General features: G+C 42.9%; 1 protein-coding gene across 2 annotated transcripts in view; it reads left to right on the top strand.

The window, feature by feature from the left end:
- LYPD6B (LY6/PLAUR domain containing 6B) overlaps positions 1 to 20,136 on the top strand; it is a 52,127-nt gene that overhangs the window by 29,306 nt on the left and 2,685 nt on the right. The window contains exons 2-5 of one of the 2 annotated variants that reach the window (XM_054070361.1): positions 14,493 to 14,575; positions 16,315 to 16,468; positions 17,584 to 17,682; positions 19,386 to 19,516. In XM_054070361.1, the coding sequence (XP_053926336.1) occupies positions 16,339 to 16,468; positions 17,584 to 17,682; positions 19,386 to 19,516 (360 nt within the window). In that variant the 5' untranslated portion in view covers positions 14,493 to 14,575; positions 16,315 to 16,338. The remainder of the gene's footprint in view (positions 1 to 14,492; positions 14,576 to 16,314; positions 16,469 to 17,583; positions 17,683 to 19,385; positions 19,517 to 20,136) is intronic. The other variant, XM_009560073.2, reaches the window with a different exon arrangement.

The raw sequence follows: 20,136 nt of genomic DNA, 5'->3' as shown, positions 1-20,136 counted from the left end.
AGCTGTCGGAGTACTCACTGTTCCCATTGGAAGATGTTTCTCAGACTGCCTTGATTTATACACTGGAGTGCCTTCCCTCTCTTCCATCTCTCACTGCTGCTGCTCCTCTCCTGTTTAGTGCAACATGAAAATATTAATGCCTGGCTGTAAGGGAAAGCAAGGAGAATATCGAGAAGAAATGAATGACACCAAACTGCACAGGCAGCTTGATGGCAGAGTCAAGTGAGAGAGGGGAGAAAGCTTTTGGACATTGGGAGAGCCAAATACCAATGGGAAATGCACAAAATGCTTTATGAACCGTACTGTATTCGTACCTTCTCCTTCACCCGGATTGCAGCTGTGGAGGCTGCATACTGGCATGGACTGCAGCCCTCCAAGTTGGAACAAAACAACAAATGGTTCTACCAGTTTGTTGAAGGAGCACTTTCTGAGGACTATTCCCCCGTCCTTTTCACATGTATTACCACTTAGGAGCCACTCACAACAGAACTGTTCCAAGTGTTTTCTGTTCAAGGCAGCTTTCTGAGCCCTGGAGGTATTCATGATAAAAAGCAGAACTTTCACGTGGATGGGATTTTTAAGCTGTATTTATAATTACATTAGGATTATTTTTTCCTCTCCACCCCTGTTTTCCCCACCCTGCACATCCAAGCCTTTGAAGAGCGGCCAGCCATCTGGCGTGTCTGTCATAGTTCTCCTATTTCTGGACTGCTTCCAGTGTCAGAGATTTCTTGCAGCTTGTAGAGTTTTATGGAACAGGGACCACGGGATGATCACTCCAACAGAACTGTTCTTCTCTGTGTCACCAGAAGAAAGCAGAGATACAAACTCGTGTAGTTTCCAGAGTGGAAGATGGAACCCAAAATTGCTCGGATGGACTGTGTTCCCAAGATGTGTATGTGTGACTATGGATATATTGTTTGCGTGCGATAAGAGGTTGCCCAGAGCAGTGGTGGCTGCCCCATCCCTGGAGGGGTTCAAGGCCAGGTTGGATGGGCCTTGGAGCAACCGGATCCAGTGGGAGGTGTTCCGGCCCAGGACAGGGGGTGGGACTGGGTGATCTTTAAGGTCCTTTCCAACCCAACCCACTCCATGATTCTATGATTCTAAGCCCTCTTGGTACTTAATTTTCCTGTAGTTAAACAGCAAACAAAACAATCCTTTTCCCTTTTTTTTTTTCAGTGTGTTGATTAAATACTGGCTATTTCTGTTCTTTAAGGAATAGAAGTAATTGCTCTAAATTTTATATTCAGTCTTGGAATAGTCTGATGTTTAAGGTTTAACTGGAGGTTCCAACAGACTTGCTTCCTTTGAGTTTATCAAGTGTAAAATCAAATTTCTATCGATAAGACTACAGCATTTATGGCTGTACAAATACCACCCAGTGTGTCACGGATTTGTGTAAGATTAAATATGTTTAATGTATGCAGTTATTCTGTTTATGATGGAAAAATGCAAAGGCTAGTGGCTTGCCTTAGGTGATAGATGGTTGTAGTGCAGTGAGAAACTGAGCTCACACCTCCCAAGTCTTAGGCTAGTGATAATGTAGTCATTTTTCCTTGCTTTATATGCTACTAAAAGCTCAGTCAATTGATTTTTTTGAAGGTACTTAAATCTGATTATGAGTAACTTTTAAAACTAAGAATAATTACTTGTGATCTCTTGTCTTTGGAATCAATTCTGGAGAGGATAGTACAGCAGGTAATTAATTTTCTTGTCTCTGGTTATTGATTCCTCAGACAGCTTTGAGTAAGCTGTTCTTGGTTCAGCCTAGCCAGCCCCTTACATGCCTTATCTCTCATCTTTGGCTGGTGGAGTCTCCTCTTAAGTACAGAGTAATTTATTTTTCCTCCAAACAGGGAACAACGTGGCTTCATTCTTAAGGGCTTAAGCTATAAACCCCTCATACATAAGCTGGACGAGTTAACTTTTGACCCCATCTTGCTAACAGTAGCAACCATCAGCAGATGGAGAACTTTATCTTTCGTTGGCACTTTATGGTGTTTACACTGTGTCCGATAAGAGCTGGAGGAATTCTGCCCCCCATTATAGCACCACTTCTCTGTGTTCAATACAAAATTGTTTTGTAGGAACAAAAAACCCACTTAGGTTGCTGCACAAGACAAAGTATGCAGTACATTTTTCTCCTTTATTCATACTTTATCCTGTGTGGAAAACTAGAATCTTTTGTATTCTCTTCTTGGCCATTGAGTTTCTTTTTTACCTGTTATAGAAATACTTCCAGTATAGTTCTGTAGTTATTTTTTGCCGTGATGCAATTTCCTGACTGTGTTTTGAGTTCCTTGCAATAGCTTATGAGTGTTTAAATTGGATTTTTCTTTTAAGGTCTGTTCTAGATCTGATAGGTGAGGAGAAGTCCCCTAATAGGCTTTATCCTATAGGTTTTGTGTCTGCTGTTGATAGGAAGAACTGAAGGATGGATGTGCTTTGCTTGCTATGTGTTAATCATCACTGTGGCTTTGTGTTTCGATTTTCCAAATTACTATTTTCTTTCTGTGTAAGACATGGTAGAAGCATGTGATTTGCATGGGGAAGGGGTAGTGTGAGTGTATTGCCACTTCCTTCTACCTGAGATGAGAGCAGGAGCAACCAGACATCCTTCGTAGGAGACATTGGAGACCTGTCTGGTGGAGGAGACTCCCTTAGTGTTGTCTGTGGGTTGGGATCTGCAGGCGCCTGCGTGGCGAGGGTTGTGCGAGCGTTTTCCTAACGGTAACCTGGAAATCATCCGACCATATCTCAGGCCTGCAACCCACTCTTCAAGGCCATGGTAAATTGTTCAAATTAAAGGTCAGGCGCAGACATGCGCATTTCATGTGCTGAAATGACAGGCTGAAGTGAGTGGGGTGATGCGCTGCTAGACATAAAGCTCTGGCACATCAAAGAGGTAATTCACACCGGTGTGGCAAGTGCAGGAGGTGACATGGGGACAGTAACTGCAAATTAGCATAGTGCTCTTAGGTATTTGAGTTGAAGTCTCTCCTTCTGTCTCAGCAGCTCTGACCGGATCGGCAGTGCTCTCTGCAGCTCGAAGGAGTTGAGGGTCATCCACCATTTAAACGTTTTCTGAATCACAGAATAGTTTGGGTTGGAAGGGACCTCAAAGATCATCTAGTTCCAACCTCCCTGCCATGGACATCTAGTTCCAACCTCCCTGCAGGGACACTTCCCACCGGATCAGGCTGCCCAAGGCCCATCCAACCTGGCCTTGAGCCCCTTCAGGGATGGGGTATCCACAACTTCCTTTGGCAACCTGTTTCAGGACCTCACCACTCTCATCGTGAAGAAATTCCTCATTATGTCTAGTCTAAATCTGCCGCTCTCCAGTTTATACCCATTCCCTCTTGTCCTATCACTCCCTGCCTTTGTAAAAGGTCCCTCCCCAAAGTTGTTGTATTTAACCATTAATCTTATTTTGTGTTAAAAACTCATCATAGTTTATCTTCTTGGTATGTTGGTGGAAGGAGGTTTTTTGGGAAAGAAACCATGGCACTGGAGAAATCCAGCTACAGTTATCTCTAAAGCTTAATGCTGCTGTTTGTTCTTTCTGGCTTGCAGGAATTCACTGAAAGAGGAAAAAGGTCTCTCCTTTTCTGTTCTGCATTGTTCTGCTTTGGATTAGGGCAGAACTTGAACTCTAATGGATAACTGCATGTCCCGGCAGGCTGGTAACGCTGCTGACTGCACGTTGGTGCTGCTCTGTCACCTTAAACGCCCCTGGGGGGGTCAAACCCTCAGGACTTCAACATAAAAGGCTAGACGAGCAGACTGATAAATATTTATTGACTGAAAGGATATGTGTGAGCAATATCATAAGTAGATAACAATAATTATCCAGATGAGTACCCTGCTTATTCCAGCAACCAAGGATTTGGAGATGGTGGAGGAAGTGAGACAGGGCAGAAGTACCGTCTCTTTGCAGTGTGCTCTGTCTCAGTCTACGTTTGAAGAACTTAGCTTTTAGTCTTTCTTTCTCTCTTCTTCTAACCAGCGAGGTTTTCTCTAGAATGTTTTTTTTTACCTCTCTCAGCACCTTTTCACTCATTAGTGACTGATTAGTTTTGTTAAGCAAAAAAAAAACTGATGAAAGACTCTAATCAGTTGCTGTGATCAAATGGACTATTTAATGTTTGTTAAGATCATAGAGCTCCGTTACAGATTTACACTTGTAGTACAGGCAGATGCCACGTAGTGTTGTATCTTCAGTTACTTTTAATACTGATGTAGCACGTATAGCTGCGTGTACCAATATAACTCTTTTAAAAGATGAAATTCTATTCCATCAGAGACAGAGGCAGTGAGCAGATACACGTGGTGGTTGTTTCTGTTCATCAGGCAGTGATGGCTGTTAGAGGCATTTAATCCCTCTTGTTCTAAGCTGTGTTCCCTTCTGCTGCTGCATCCACATCTTTGTAGATATTGCAGTGTTTCTCTGATAATGTATGAAGATACTGCTTGAAAACACTGAGAAGGTTTTGCTGCTGCAGCATCCCATTATACTGATAACACAGATGATGAAAGCGTCAGGTGAGACCTGTTCACGAACAAGGTTTCTTCTTTTTCTGTTCCCTGCTGCTGGTTTTCAATCGCTGAAACCCATTCATGGCAGATAAGTGAAAGCACAGAATTGCAGCAAGAAAGTTCTCTTATTTCAAAGACTGTTGAACTTCTTTTTATCCTGTAATAAAGTTTATTGCTTCCTATAGATCTGCCTGGAATTATGGCAGGGATCGCTTTCCACTTGCTGGGTAATTTACTTCTGTAGAATTCTTCAGCTTATGCTTAGAGTTCTAAAATTAGCCGATTCAGCTCTCTTTCTCGGTTCTCCTCGGATTAACTTGCCCTAGCCCTTCTGCTTGTATTTTTATTTAATTGTCCTAGTAAGATTTATTGGTACAGACTATCCTGCTCTCCTTTTTGCTGTTTCCCTTCTTTCTGTCACCACACAGTGAAGAATATTTGCTAACCTCTGTCTTTCAGAGCAGTAATAATTAAGAGTCTGAAGGGATGTTCTTTTTGAAGCTTTCTGTGTTTGAGGGATTTAGTACTGCAGCTCAGACAGAAGATTTTGCTCCAGGCTGACACTTGGAATTGAAGATCTGAGTTTGAGAATGTTTCAGTTATGTTCTTGTTTTGTTTATACGCAGCTGTAAGTCCTTGAAGCAGGTAATTAATTTTCTGTTTGTGTCAACCTCTGCATAATCCATGCGTCACACTAGAAGTATCAGAACGATAAGAAGTCATAAGCTGCAAGCTTCACTTCTGAAGCTCTTTATTCATCTGTTCCTGGAATCATAGAATGGTTTGACTTGGAAGGGACCTTAAAGATCATCCAGTTCCAACTTCCCTATGATGGGCAGAGACACCTCCCACTGGATCAGGCTGCCCAAAGGCCCATCCAGCCTGGCCTTGAACACCTCCAGGGATGGGGCAGCCACAGCTTCTCTGGGCAGCCTGTTCCAGTGCCTCTCCACTCTCATCATGAAGAAATTCCTCCTTATGTCCAGTCTAAATCTGCCCCTCTCCAATTTAAAGCCATTGCCCCTCATCCTGTCCCCACAAGCGTTTGTGAACAGCCCCTCCCCAGCTTTCTTGGAGCCCCTTCAGGTACTGGAAGGTCAGTATAAGGTCTCTTTGGAGCCATCTCTTCTCCAGGCTGAGCAACCCCAACTCCCTCAGCCTGTCCTCAGATGGGAGGTGCTGCAGCCCCCCAATCATCTTTGTAGCCTCCTCTGGACCCGTTCCAACAGTTCCATCTCCTTCTTTTGTTGAGGATTCCAGAACTGGACACAATACTGCAGATGAGGTCTCACAAGAGAGGAATAGAAGGGCAGAATATGTTCCTAGAATATGTTTTGAGGAGTTGCTGGGCATCCACGTAGAACTTGTTCTCAACTGACAATTTCTGAAAGGCATTTAACCTCTAAAAAGGGATATTTCTAACCTATACTTGGTGTGTCGCGTTACCTATGTTGTGAAAGTGAACATAGTTACCAAAGGGGAATTTAGTATGCTATTAGCAGTAATGAAAATGTAATTTTTCCTTCATTTTAGGTATGAAGTTTGAGTAGGTTGGGGTATTGGGCTTGTGTGTATGTGTCTGTGTGTGTCCTCCCCTTCCGTTGCCGCATACCCATGCTGTGTTTAGTGGCTGCTTTTCCCTTGAGTTCAGAATATATACCATGCACCAAAAAATGTGCAGAAGGCAGTAATGATAAACCAAGATCTTTAACATCTACGAAAAAGGTTTACATTTTTCAGCTTAGAAAAAGACAGCTGAATCAGGGATGTAGCAGACAATGGCTAAATCACGGCGAGTGCTGGGAAAGGAGGGTGAGAACGGTCACCCATGATTTGTCACAGCACGAGGACTTGATGCCATAAAATGAAGCAGGCAGCTGGTTTGGAACAAAGAGAAGGAAGTGCGTTTTCTAAAGATACATGTTTGTAGTTTGTGATTTATTGCCGCAGGAGGTTGTGATTGCCAAAGCTGAAAACCCAGCAGTAATCACCCATGGACAGTTCAATTCACCGTGCCCTGGACAGGCAATCCAACACCAAGGTGTGTGCACCGTCTCTGCCCAGGAAGCCCTGGAATTGCAGATTGTCAGGAAGTGGGGGTGAATATATAGAGGAGAAATTATCCCTTTAAGCTGAGATGTTTGTTTATTCTTTCCTGAAATGACTCCTTGCTGGGTGGTTTTGAAGAAAAGAGAGCTACAGGGAAGAACTTGACAGAAATAGCTTTTTAAACTCTATTATCTAATGAGAGAAAGTCAAGTGATACATCTCATCCGTTAAGGAAGAGCATAGAAAGACATGGTGAAATACTAACTGTTAGTCCAAAGAGACAATAATTAAAACTGAACTCAAATCCTACAAATCCCCCAAAATGAAGTGGCCTAACACTTGGTTTTCCTTATACTCCTCCTCTTTGCCCTTTTCATGTGATGTTTGCAAGTGCTGAGGGAAACCTGTAATAGCCTGGGAAAAGAATGTAGACCTGGAGGGGCTCATAACTACAGGTATGCAATAGTTTGTGTTACGAGATGCTGCAGTGTTTTTCTTACTACTGTTTATTTTCTTAGTAGCGTTTGTGGGTTTTTTCCATTTCTCGTATTTGGGGATTTTTCTTAATAGTGTTAAGGTTTTTTTACCATTACTACTGTGTGGATTTTTATTTTTCTTATTGGTGCTTTCTTTTTCCTGTGTCTTTCATCCCAGTTTATCCTGGCACTAACTTGATAATGACCTCTCTGCCTAAAATACACCCAAGGTTACACAAAGGATTCCTGCGGGGCTCTGAGTAACCTTAGGAAAAAGCACATGGTGCCTTTGATTGTGAAGAGTCAGAATGTGAGCTCCTGTACACAAAAGGAATAAGATTTCTTCTTTCCCCTGGTGAATTGCTTTCTGTTGAGGGGGGAACAGTAGTAAGGCAAGTTTTCATCCGTGTCCATTTAAATGGACAGCTTACTCAAATGGCAGCTGATCGTTCTTGGAGCTGGCCTATAGAGTATGAAAAGCACAATAAAGGGAAAAGGCTACAAGAAACTATTTATTCACCCTTTACATTGAGTTATGCACCTGTTCTGAAACACGGTGTGCAAATATTGCGTGGTTTCACTCAGTATTTGATATGTGTTCCAGCTGTAAATTGTATCAATAGTCAAAGTTAGTTTGCTGCAAGTGGTTGCAGCACTGGGTGTCTGCTCCGATAGGAAGGGGAGAATTCCAAGGCTGGGTAGGAGTGCGTGGGAGGAGCTGAAAGTTAATAAAAAGAAGGGCAGATTGAGCATTTGGCTCTTGAGTTTGAGCTCATTCCACTAATACTGAAGCAATTCTGCTGCAGAAAGTGGCATTCTCTTCTAAAATACAAGGCTGGTTTTGCCCAGGGCAGGGATGGAGTCTCCATCCCTGGAGGGGTTAAAAAAGCTTGTAGACGCTTCTTGGGGACATGATTTAGTAGGCACGGTGGTGTGGGGCTGATGGTTGGACTGGATGAGCTTGAAAGTCTTTTCCAACCTTAACAGTTCTGTGATTCCATGTTTTTACTCAAGTAACCTTACGTGCCAGGGATTTATTATTTTTAGGGAAGTAGGACTTAGGTTTTTTCTATTTGTAGTGCTTTTCTCAGCAGCGTTCCTCTTGATTTGTGATCAGGAAATGGAGGAAATGGAAGATTTGCCAACTTTAATTTCTCAGATTAAGTCCTGCCCATCCCATGCCATAGGTACAGTAAATAAATCTCCCTGCCCAGAGGCTTTCTTAGTGTTCTGCCAGTTTATTTAACAATGTGTCTTTGTCGCTTAGGCAGATAAGCACAGAGGTAGGACGTGTGCTTTATCTCTTTCTATTGCTCCTGTAGCTGGATGAAAACTGTCTTTAAATTGAGATTATGAACTACTTCCCATGTTTTGTTTTATTATTCCATTGACTGGACTGACAGGAGTAAACCATAAGGCTTTGAGAAAGACAAGCCTGTCTCTGCTCTGCGGGAATATCCAGAAGCTAAAGATGATTTCCTCCCAGAGATATGGAGGAGGAGAAAGGGCAAACAGCCTTGCTTGTAGAGGATGGGGAATAGCTGAGACGGTACTGAGCAGAAACAATTCTGCTCCAAAAATCTGAGCCTTGGAGGAGGAAACAGTGCAGCATTAGGGTTTTGTCATTGAAGATCAGGCATATATGTCAACAGAGCTTTTGTCAACCTGTGAGAGCGAGCTTTTTATGTTTGTACTGTCCCTCCCCTTGAAACGAGGGCAAATCACTATTCTCTCGATGCTACAGGAAGCTGACTGAGGCTGTTCAAATAACAAACTGTGCCAAATACTGCTCATGGGTAATGGTTCTCAGCAAGTCAAAATGGAGATTTGCTTTTTGCTGTTTTCAGATGTTTGGATTGGAGTGTTGGCTGGAAATAAATGCCATCTTACACTAGGTCACATTGGGTGGGACAGCAATTTATTAAGCCTCAATAATTTAAAGCATTTAAAAACCGACAAATGACTCAAGCCTTTTTGTGTTTGTAACCATAAGGAATTGAAACACTCTCTTAAGAGAGTACCAACAAAGAGTACCTCTTCTCCTTATCCCCTTTCATCTCTTGCTTTTGCAGAGTTCACATACCTCTGAAAATGCCTTCCAACTAAATCTTTCCTTAAGAAGACAAAGCTGTAAAGCATCCATGTAGATATATTGTGCCATGTATATTAAATTTTTCCTGAAAACCAGCATCCAAAGCACTCTCAGCAGTGGTAGCTTCTCAGTTCACCCTTTAAGGGCAAAGAATAGGAGTGAAAAGTTCAGTTGAAAGGAGCTGTAGAAACCAGAGCAAACAGAGAAGCTTGGCTTGGAAACAGGGTTTTCATAGAATCATAGAGTGGTTTGAGTTGGAAGGGACCTTAAACCTCATCCAGTTCCAATCCCCTGCTATAGGCAGGGACACCTTCTGTTGGATCAGGGTGCTCTAAGACTCCATCTATAAGTTAGGAAGCTGTATTTGAAGAATCCATTGGTTCAGAGCATTGCTTTCAGGGAGAAGACTGGGAGGAAATGCTCAATTTGAGTTTATATGCTGAGAACTAGAACTGCAAGGCTGTTTGTTTCAGATGTCATGTCAGCTGGCGAGGATGAGGCAGAATCCTGGGAACTACTCAAAAACTTGATCAGTTTTCAGTGACTGGAAATATGTGTGCCTTAGAAATGTGGAAGAGTGATGTGGAAAAGGTGGGATTTTGCACAAAAACCCGTTTTTCAGAAGTGTAATCGATGACATTGTGATTAATTTTCTGTTCAAAACTAGTTAGGTCACACTGCTGGCAATGTTATATGTGATGTATGACACGGAGCTGCAGTGCTGCTCTGTCGGCAGTGTGATTTCGAGGGAGGTATTTGTATGCCAGTGGGAGAGTTACTCTGGTAGGACATTGTGTTGACTTGACAATAACAAGAATTTCACTCTTTCCAGACCTCCATCAAATTTGCAATGCAAATCAGTGCTTTTAATAAACATCAACATCATGTAGGCCATGAAAATATAACCTGCAAAAGATTTCTGCTTTTAGTTATCTGTTCCATAAGGTGTTTAATTCAGATACGTGTGTTTCGTAGAAAAGGGACCTGCCAGCCGTTGGAATGAGGTGCTTCTGAACACAGTCTTCTTCTCAGTGAGTTCAGTATGAAGACAGACTGTTTGTTCTTCACAACTGGTTTTTAACCTTGATGCATTCCATAGCAGTAGTTTTGTTGCTCCCATTCCCTGGACATAGTATAGCTGGGCTAGAACTGCCAGTGTCTATCCAGAAGTGTTTGCAGTCATTCGTGGTACCTTTGAAGATATTGTGTGGTTTATAACGTTGGATGGGATGATCTTAGAGGTCTTTTCCAACCTTAATGATTCCATGATTTCAAGGATTGCATAGGAATAAAAAGCAGATCTAACAGGAGGGCAAGATAGTATCAGACAAGTACCAGCACTGAGAATTTCACACACGAACTGTGCCAGTACAAACCACTGTCTGACTCTGTGTGTGGTTTATTTCAATTGCAGTGCAGATTCATTTGTGCTCCTGTCTTAACCTGGCAGCAACTGGTGGTGGAAGGGCATTGCTGAGCATTTTCTCGTAACTGGGAAAGTGAGTTGGATGGGTCTTTGAGCAACCAGATCCAGTGGGAGGTGTCCCTGCCCATGGCAGAGGGCTCGGCACTGCACTTTAAGATGCCTTTCAACCCAAACCATTCCATGATTGTATGATTCTGTGATTCTGAAGTTGTTACAAGCTGATATGTAAAACTTTTGGTCATTCCTAGATTTGACAAAGTGCAGTTCTTTGAAGAAATTATATCCTTGCAGAAGGAAGTAGGAGGTTTATCTCTCATAAATGAATTTTAAGGTAGAAAAAAATTACTTTCCAAAGATGATCAAGAATTTAAAATTTACAATAACACATCAGTGCTCAAGACTAGCTTCTGTTGAGCAGTTTTGGCTGTGAAAGCAATGAGATATGACATCATGTAATGCGATTTTCATTCCATGGATCTTCTCTTTTGTACGAGCTTAAAAACAAACACACGTTATATCCTTGCAAATCCTTCACCTCGGTGGTTCTGCTCAGATTTATCACCTTAATCATGCATTCATTTTTTCAGAGTCCTTGCAGTTGTATGTATTGTGTAGCCAGACACCTCCGTGTCTCGCTGTTGGTTTGCATCACGACTCCCTGTGCCAGCATTATACCCCGAGCTAAACGATGTTGTCATTACCAGATCTATTCGTGTTTTACTTTTGTAAGATCCTAGATAAAGAACTCTATAATTTCTTGTAATTAAGACCAAATCTAATTCCGGGCATGGTTAAGTAGTGTAAGTGAAGATAAAGAAATGTGTTATGTTAAAAATAAGGTTGATAACTTAGATTTTATTCTGTCGATGTTACGAGTTGCAGATGTCTGTCAGTGTAAGATCAAATCTCTTTCCCTGTGCTGTTCTGTACTGATGATAACGTGCTGTAAGGAGAAAACACTGAAAATAGAGATTTCCACACAGTAGGGAAAAAAAGCTAGAACCATGTAACGAAGTTTTTATTTGAAGATCTGAAATAATGTTTTGGAGGTTTTTAATCAGAATATTTTCTTCTCCCCTTTTGGTTTTAAATGGAGGTTTTCAGTTGTTCATTCCATCCACTTCCATCTATTCACTCCCTGAGTTTGGAAGTAGGGGAAATGGTGGCATACAGACCAAACTGAACGGTCTCCAGAGGAACACATGGGAATGACAGTGTTTGTCTAAGAAGTGGGGAAGCCAAATAGCTGGTTTTGTCCTTTTGGATAAGTCATAGAATCGTAGAATGGTTTGGGTTGGAAGGGACCTCCAAGCCCATCCAGTCCCACCCCCTGCCATGGGCAGGGACATCTCCCACTGGATCAGGTTGCTCCAAGCCCCATCCAACCTGGCCTGGAACCCCTCCAGGGATGGGGCAGCCCCCACTGCTCTGGGCACCCTGGGCCAGGGCTTCACAACTTTCAGTGTGAAGAATTTCTTCCTAACATATAATCTAAATCTTCACCCTTCCAATTTAAAGACCCATCACTCCATGCCCTTGTGAAAAGTCCCTCCCCAGCTTTCCTGGAGCCCCTTTCAGTGCTGGAAGCTGCTCTAAGGTCTCCCTGGAGCCTTTTCTTCTCCAGGATGAACAACCCCATCTCTCTCAGCCTGTCTTTATAGCAGAGGTGCTCCAGTTCTTGCATCATCTTCATGCCCCTCTTCTGGACCAGTTCCAACAGTTTCAAGTGTCATTTTTGGACTTTCCAATTCATTGTAGGGAACACCTGATGATGTCAGGTGTTGGCGATAACTTTTTCAGCCCTTTTCATACATACCTGTCGGCCTGTGTATTTCTAGCTCCGATGTCCTAAAGTGGTATTTAACAAGCTTAACATAAGTATTTGCAATTATCTAATAGCACCTGAAAATTGCTTACTAAATGACAGGAGGAAGTTTCATTTGCATTCCATATCTGATGTTAAATCTGCTAATCCTCCACAGAGGCTGCCAGGAAAAACAGTGGAGACAGACCCGAGTTTTATTAAAATCAGAAATCAAGGATGCTGCTTCCTATTCTTCTATGACAAGCTGCAAGATACAGTGTAAAACCTTCCAGTACTGAAAGGGACTCCAGGAAAGCTGGGAAGGGGCTCTGAATCAAGGAGTGCAGGAATAGGACAAGGGGAACAGTTTTAAGCTGAAAGAGGGGAGATTGAGAAGAGATCCTGGACAGAAATGTTTTGCTGTTCAGGTGGGGAGGCTCTGGCCCAGGGTGCCCAGAGCAGTGGGGGCTGCCCCATCCCTGGAGGGGTTCCAGGCCAGGTTGGATGGGGCTTGGAGCCCCTGATCCACTGGGAGGTGTCCCTGCCCATGGCAGGAGGTAGAACTGGATGGGCTTTAAGGTCCCTTCCAACCCACACCATTCCATGATTCCATTATTCTATGATCTATTAATTGTTCCAGCGATTTTATTTCTCGTTGCTTTCTCAAAATGCATCATAGCCATGAGTTCTTTACAGAGCATCCATGGACAGCCCTTCCCTGTCAGGTCTTTGTCCCTCTCTCCAGGAAGGTGATGTCTCCGTGTTTGGTCTTGTTTATATAAATTAATCTTCTGTATGCTGACAGGCTTTTCCTTCATTAATGGGAGTTCTTAATTGGGCATAATTAAATATTCACTTGTGCTACTACTAATACTAAATGAAACAGTATTATCGCAATAGAGATAAGAGGCTATGAAGAAAATAAGCATTTTAAAGATCTTGGATAAGATATGAAAGCCATTTTATGGCCAATATTTTCCTATTTTATTTGAGAATGACTTTTGGCACAGCTGTGTAACCAAGACTCCGTCAAACAACATCCATTATTTATTGGCCCGGTTAGCAAACAAGGACACCTTTGACTACAGCGAATTGTGAGGTCAGTTTACTGTGCTTTACACCAACTGAAGAGTAGCTTTTTTGTATTTATATTCTCTTAAAATTTTCCATTTGGCATGAGCTTCCCTGGGGAAAACGATAGGAACTTGGAGGAGGAGAGCAGAGGAAAGCTTGAGTTTGTAGAAAGCTGGCACCAGGGTAATTGTGCCTTTTATTTGCTGTCCAGGTGCATCAGATCGAGTTACAGCCCAGGCCCTCCATAAAGGCAATTTTTTCTCAACCTAGTAGAAACTGCAGAAAATCTATGTTAAGGACATGTTTCTGCCCCTCTGCTCTACTCTGGTAGGACCTCACCTGGAGCCCTGCATTCAGTTCTGGAGATTGGTCAGAGTGAGTCCAGAGGAGAGGCCATGGAGATGATCTGAAGGCTGGAACACCTCCCGTACGAAGACAGGCTGCGAGAGTTGGGGTTGTTCAGCCTGGAGAAGAGAAGGCTGCGGGGAGACCTTAGAGCAGCTTCCAGTGCTGAAAGGGGCTCCAGGAAAGCTGGGGAGGGGCTCTGGATCAGGGAGGGCAGCGACAGGATGAAGGGAATGGGTTTAAGCTGGAAGATGGGAGATTGAGATGAGATCTTAGGCAGAAATGTTTTGCTGTTCAGGTGGGGAGGCCCTGGCCCAGGGTGCCCAGAGCAGTGGGGGCTGCCCCATCCCTGGAGGGGTTCCAGGCCAGGTTGGATGGGGCTTGGAGCAACCTCATCCAGTGGAGGTGTCCCTGCCCATGGCAGGGGAGTTGAATCTGAATGATCTTTAAGTTTCTTTTCAACTGAAACCATGATTCTGTCAATCTGTGTATCTGCAGTAGGATAGCACTCAATAAGGCAGAGTCATTCCATGAAGTTCAGGTGCTTCTCTGAGTATTTTGTTATAAAACCCACCGCACTTCCAGGTTTCTATCTTCATTTTCAACATTTAAACTAATTAGTTCATCCAGGACAGAATTATGAAGCTCAGTTGCTGTTTGTTTTCAACAGATTCTTTTTCTTAGTCCTTCTTTAGACCCTGGGCTAGTGTCAGAGGATACCTGGATCATCCGCAGCAAACAGGCTTGGAGGTGCATTGCAAGTAGAGGTATGCTGTGACGTTCTCAGTATCTACTGAAGTATATTCATCATTTAAAGCCATGGTTTAAAAACCAAGTCTTAAGTAGGATGGCTGAACTCCCAATGCATAAAGCGTCTGTCAAATAATTCCTGTCTGTGTCAATTGAAAAAAAAAACAGGGAAAAGAAGGAAGTCCTTCAACTTTTCTGCCATGGTCTTGAGTAATGTTTTCAGTTCCATGCTTGGATTCATAGGGAGCTTCCTGCCCAGGTGAGGTGCACATCTACATTGGGATGTGCAGAGAGGTTTCTGAATGAACACACTTGGCAGCTCGAAGCAACGCCTCTGGTTCAGCGGGACTCTCTGCTCAAGCTTGTTTGTCCTGCTAGGAATTTGCATGGGCGGAGTGCCATTTCATCTGATTCTGCTTTCTAATACCTGAACAAGGTTTCCATTATCACTGCAATTTGCCATACGTAGAATCATAGAATGGTTTGAGTTGGAAGGGACCATAAAAACCATCCAGTTCCAACCCTCCTGCCATACACACCTCTGTGGTTGAATGTGATGAACTGACCAAGATGTTCATTGATTGGTTCTTCTCTACAAAGCCTTACCAAAGGGGGCCTCAAATAAATGTGCAAAGCACACCTAAACCAGGTATCTCATCTCTCCGAGTGTTCTACTTTGTGGTTCTTCAGAAGCTGTGTAACATCACTAAGCATCTTCCTTAGCATTTCTTTGGCACTTTAAAAATACATAAATCTAATTTGCACTCATGATCTTTAGTGCTGCACCACTGCTAAGTGCACTTATAATTGAGATGATATAGCTTGGCTGAAGTCAATAGATATCCATCGATCTATGTCATTGATCGTCCAGAGGAGGGCTACAAAGATGATCGGAGGGCTGGAGCACCTTCCCTGCAAGGACAGGATGAGAGAGTTGGCGTTGTTCAGCCTGGAGAAGAGAAGGCTCAGAGGAGATCTTATAGCGACCTCCCAGTACGTGAAGGGGCTACAGGAAAGCTGGAGAGGGACTATTCATAAAGGCTTGTGGGGACAGGACCAGGGGGAATGGGGATAAACTGGAGAGGGGCAGATTTAGACTAGACAGGAGGAGGAATTTCTTCACTATGAGAGTGGTGAGACCCTGGCACAGGTTGCTCAGAGCAGTGGTGGCTGCCCCATCCCTGGAGGAGTTCAAGGCCAAGTTGGATGGGCCTCAGGCAGCCTGATCCAGTGGGAGGTGTCCCTGCCCGTGGTAGGGAGTGGGACTGGATGATCTTTAAGGTTCCTTCCAACCCTAACTAGTCTATGATTCTATAAGGAATTGGTCTTGGGTTCTAGGCTGTTGGTGTGAAAAATGACATTTATCTGCATTTTGCTTTCTTTAATGGTTCTGTAATCCTATGTTTCGAGTAGTATGCAAATGAGCTCTTAATTTCGATGTTGATTTTGGGAACTTACAAGGAATCTATAAGATTGGCATTGCTGAGAAGGACAAATAGATCAAAGAAATAAGGTGAGCTTTTGTACATTTCTGGACATTTCAGTCCTTTGTACAGGATCTCGGCCAGCAGAAGGCAGTAATTGCTCAGCTTTGCCTTGTTCATCATTGCATGCTTGCTCGCATTAGCCATCTTCACAGTATAGATCCACGGACTGGATTTTCAAGGTTTCGGATATAGTTAATAGGAAACTTACTGTTCCACATGCTTTGTTCTTTCTTATTCTCCCTAAATAATACATTCCCATTCTTTCCTAGGCCTAAGAGTGTTGCTTTTCATGTATGATACTACTCAGCATGCTGTTATTCTGTCACACGCTGGCTGGAGCCTTTCTCCCCTTCTTCATCCTTTCAGGAAATTGGGTTTCAGCTGAGAACATCAACTTTTACAATGTGCGACCTCCACTAGACCGTAAGTAGACAGCGATGCTTGTTTTGTGTACACAGTTGTAGCTTAGCATTTTATTTATTTGTCATATTCTTTCAATACTTTGCTTGTTTCTCTTCTTCAAACACAAAGGATAAAAAGGTTAAAATAAAACTTTTGCCTTTCAACCCACAGCATTTCAGTTTGTTCCTAAGATTTGTTCCTAAGAGTTGACTGAACACAAACGATTGCATGCATTGCTAAATTAAGAGAGTGCATGAGGGCAACAGTTTTCACGTTTCGAGTGCTTTTATTATGATTTTCTTTCTGAAGTGTCTTTCTACAGAGCAAATCATGCACTAGATTTCTCATAAATAATGCAGAGCAGATGTTTTTGTCTTTTATCTTCTTGAGGTTTTTGTAAGGGAAAGAATAGGTGTGCTGTGTGCAATTAACTTGAACTGAAGGTAATTAAAAACCTTGTGAGACCTGTGAAGCCAGTTGTCACTAATAGCATCGTGTTTTCGCCTCTGATCTGGCATCAGAAGTGTTCACCCCTTCATTTAAGGGGAGAAGATTTTCATGATATGTGTCATTAAAGCAGTCAGGACAGCTCGATAGAATAGGCACAAGTGTGCGTGTATGGAACTGGGCATCTGAAAATCGTTTATATATTTATACGATGTAAATAAGATTTTAAAACAGCTTTCTTCAGCCCTTTGTTGGAGGGTTCAGGCTTCTTCAGAGTTGGAGATCAAGATCTGAAGCTGGTTTGGAAGATGTATTTTGTTCATTAAGGGGATCAAAAGCCATTTGAGCGTAGCCTGTGTTTGTGTATCCGTACAAAGCTACTTCCAGATGTTCTGCCATGTGCATATACATAAGGTGTTCATTCTTTCCTGCTTTTCCCACCACTACTTAAATGGTATTTTAGATTGAGATGTTTTAAAGTTTAGGCATAGCAAAACCAGTTAAAAATATAAGAACTTTCTAAGGAACTTTTTTTCATAGGTTTTCTTTGCCTAATCATGTGTCATTGAAAATATATCATTGTATGTACGATGTTTCTGTAACTAGATGTGTGTACTTGCACTTACAGTGCTCTTTTGAATATTTTTTCTTAATATTTACAAACTTATTCTATTTTAATATTTTTCAAGCCACTCCATTCCCAAACAGTTTTAAGTGCTTTACCTGTGATAACGCAGTGGACAACTACAACTGCAACAGATGGGCTGAAGATAGATGGTGTCCTGAAAGTAAGTGCCTTTGTAATGAAGAATGTCTTTGGATAGCTAAATTTCTTTCTCCCTGACTCAGCCGTCTTGTAAAGTCTCACTGAACTGCATTAACATGCCAACACAGTGGCGCCTTCGCTCTGTTAGCAGTAACACAGTCATAGGATTTCTGCGGAGGTGAACATGTTGACCATTTAAAAGTGCGAAGCAACAGTGAAAAGTTATTTATATATGTATATATGTATGTATGTATGTACGTATAAAGCGTTTGATACGATATAAAACAGTATAATGCCTACAGGAAAGCTGGAGAGGAGCACTTTATCAAGGAGGGCGGGGATAGGATGAGGGGGAATGAGTTTAATCTGAAATGAGATGTTAGAAAGAAATATTGCTCTTTTATGACATTGGGGTATCACAGGAAGGAGGCAATATCCTGAAGGACATGGATATGTTAGAGTGAGTCCAGAGGAGGCCATGAACATGATCCGAGTGCTGGAGCACCTCCTGTATGAGGCCAGGCTGAGAGAGGTGGGGTTGTTCAGCCTGGAGAAGGGAAGGCTGCGAGGAGACCTTAAAGCAGCTTCCAGTGCTGAAAGGCGCTCCAGGAAAGCTGGGGAGGGGCTCTGGATCAGGGAGTGCAGGGACAGGATGAGGGGAATGGTTTTGAGGTGAAAGAGGGGAGATTGAGATAAGATCTTAGGGAGAAATGTTCTGCTGTTCAGGTGGGGAGGCCCTGGCCCAGGGTGCCCAGAGCAGTGGGGGCTGCCCCATCCCTGGAGGGGTTCCAGGCCAGGTTGGATGGGGCTTGGAGCCCCTGAGCCAGTGGGAGGTGTCCCTGCCCATGGCAGGGGTGGCACTGGATGGGCTTTGAGGTCCCTTCCAACGCAAACCATTCCATGATTCTATGATATTATTAACATAGTAATGAATATATTAATACAATATTAATAATGAATTGATTGATTTTATATGTGTACGTGTACATATATATATAGCTGGGTGCTTCCTAGGAATTAATTTTAAAAGTTTTGTTTAAAAGAACTTAAGAGTTACCTTTGTAGCCTTATTCTGTTCCTTTTGGATCCCATCCCAAGATGTAACAGTGTCTCTAGGCTATGGGCTTGCTCATGAACATCATGACCCGAAGAACTAGGGATCATATCTGTGTGAGAGAATGACAGATATACCAGAAAGAATGGAAATATGTTCCCTCATTTTTCATCGCAGTGATATTTGCAGTTACAGTGGGAAAAGGGAAGAAATTAACTAGAGGAATGAGGAAACGAGTCCGAAATAGGGAAAGCAACAATGTGCTGCAGAAAAAGAGCAGGGGATGGAAGATAAATGTGTAGATTATAGTGCTAATAAGTAGTTTAAATGCTAGCAGCCTTCCTGGAGGTTTGAAGGGTCTGTTACACTTAAGATTTCATCACTAATTAATTTCTTGCTCATTTTTATCAAGATGAGAAATGGCTTTATACAGCCCAAATTAGTCATTTTTATGGGAATATTTTGGTAAATTGTGTGAATACCATGGAGGTATTTAAAAGGCAGGTAGATAAGGTGCTTAGCGATATGATAATTATTGGTCGACAGGTACGGTTGGACTTGATGATCTCAAAGGTCTTTTCCAACCTAACGATTCTATGATTCTAAGTTTTTAAACCCTGTAAAAGTATGTGTACTTTATGCAAATAAACATGTTCAAATTTGTTTTGTAGGTACTCGGTACTGTTTGACAGTTCATCTCTTCACAGATCATGGGAAGAGTACATCAGTCACCAAAAAATGTGCTACGGGAGAAGAATGCCATTTTGTGGGCTGCCACCACCACCAAGAAAGTGGCCACACGGTAAGCACTGCTCTTTGTGTAAAAGCAGGAGATGGGTTTTGAGGTTTGCATTTCAGTACTGGTTTTCCCTGCTGGGCTGGAGAAGCTGTGCCAAGGTACACACTCTGCTATTGAGCAATAGAAATCAAATTGTGCAGCAGATCATAGAATCACAGAATAGTTTGGGTTGGAAGGGACCTTGAAGATCATCCAGTCCCACCCCCTGTGATGGGCATGGACACCTCCCACTGGATCAGGCTGCCCATGGCCCATCCAGCCTGCCCTTGAACACTTCCAGGGGTGGGGCAGCCACCACTGCTCTGGGCAACCTGGGCCAGGGCCTCACCCTCCTCATCGAGAAGCAATTCCTCCTTATTTCCAGTCTAAATCTGCCCCTCTCCAGTTTATACCCGTTCCCCCTCATCCTATCACTCCATGCCTTTGTAAACAGCCCCTCCCCAGCTTTCTTGTAGCCCCTTCAGGTACAGGAAGCTGCTCTAAGGTCTCCCTGGAGCCTTCTCTTCTCCAGACTGAATAACCCCAACTCTCTCAGCCTGTCAAATTGCTCCTCCTTGCCGGTTTGTGCTGCTGTGGCACAGGATGTAATACAACTTTCTGAAGGAACCTCTGAGCTTTCTGGG

This window comes from Cuculus canorus, chromosome 6, assembly GCF_017976375.1.
Source record: "Cuculus canorus isolate bCucCan1 chromosome 6, bCucCan1.pri, whole genome shotgun sequence".
Classification (NCBI taxonomy): Eukaryota; Metazoa; Chordata; class Aves; order Cuculiformes; family Cuculidae; genus Cuculus; species Cuculus canorus.
Note: the sequence above shows the minus strand (reverse complement) of the source record. Positions and strands in the feature narration are given on the sequence as shown.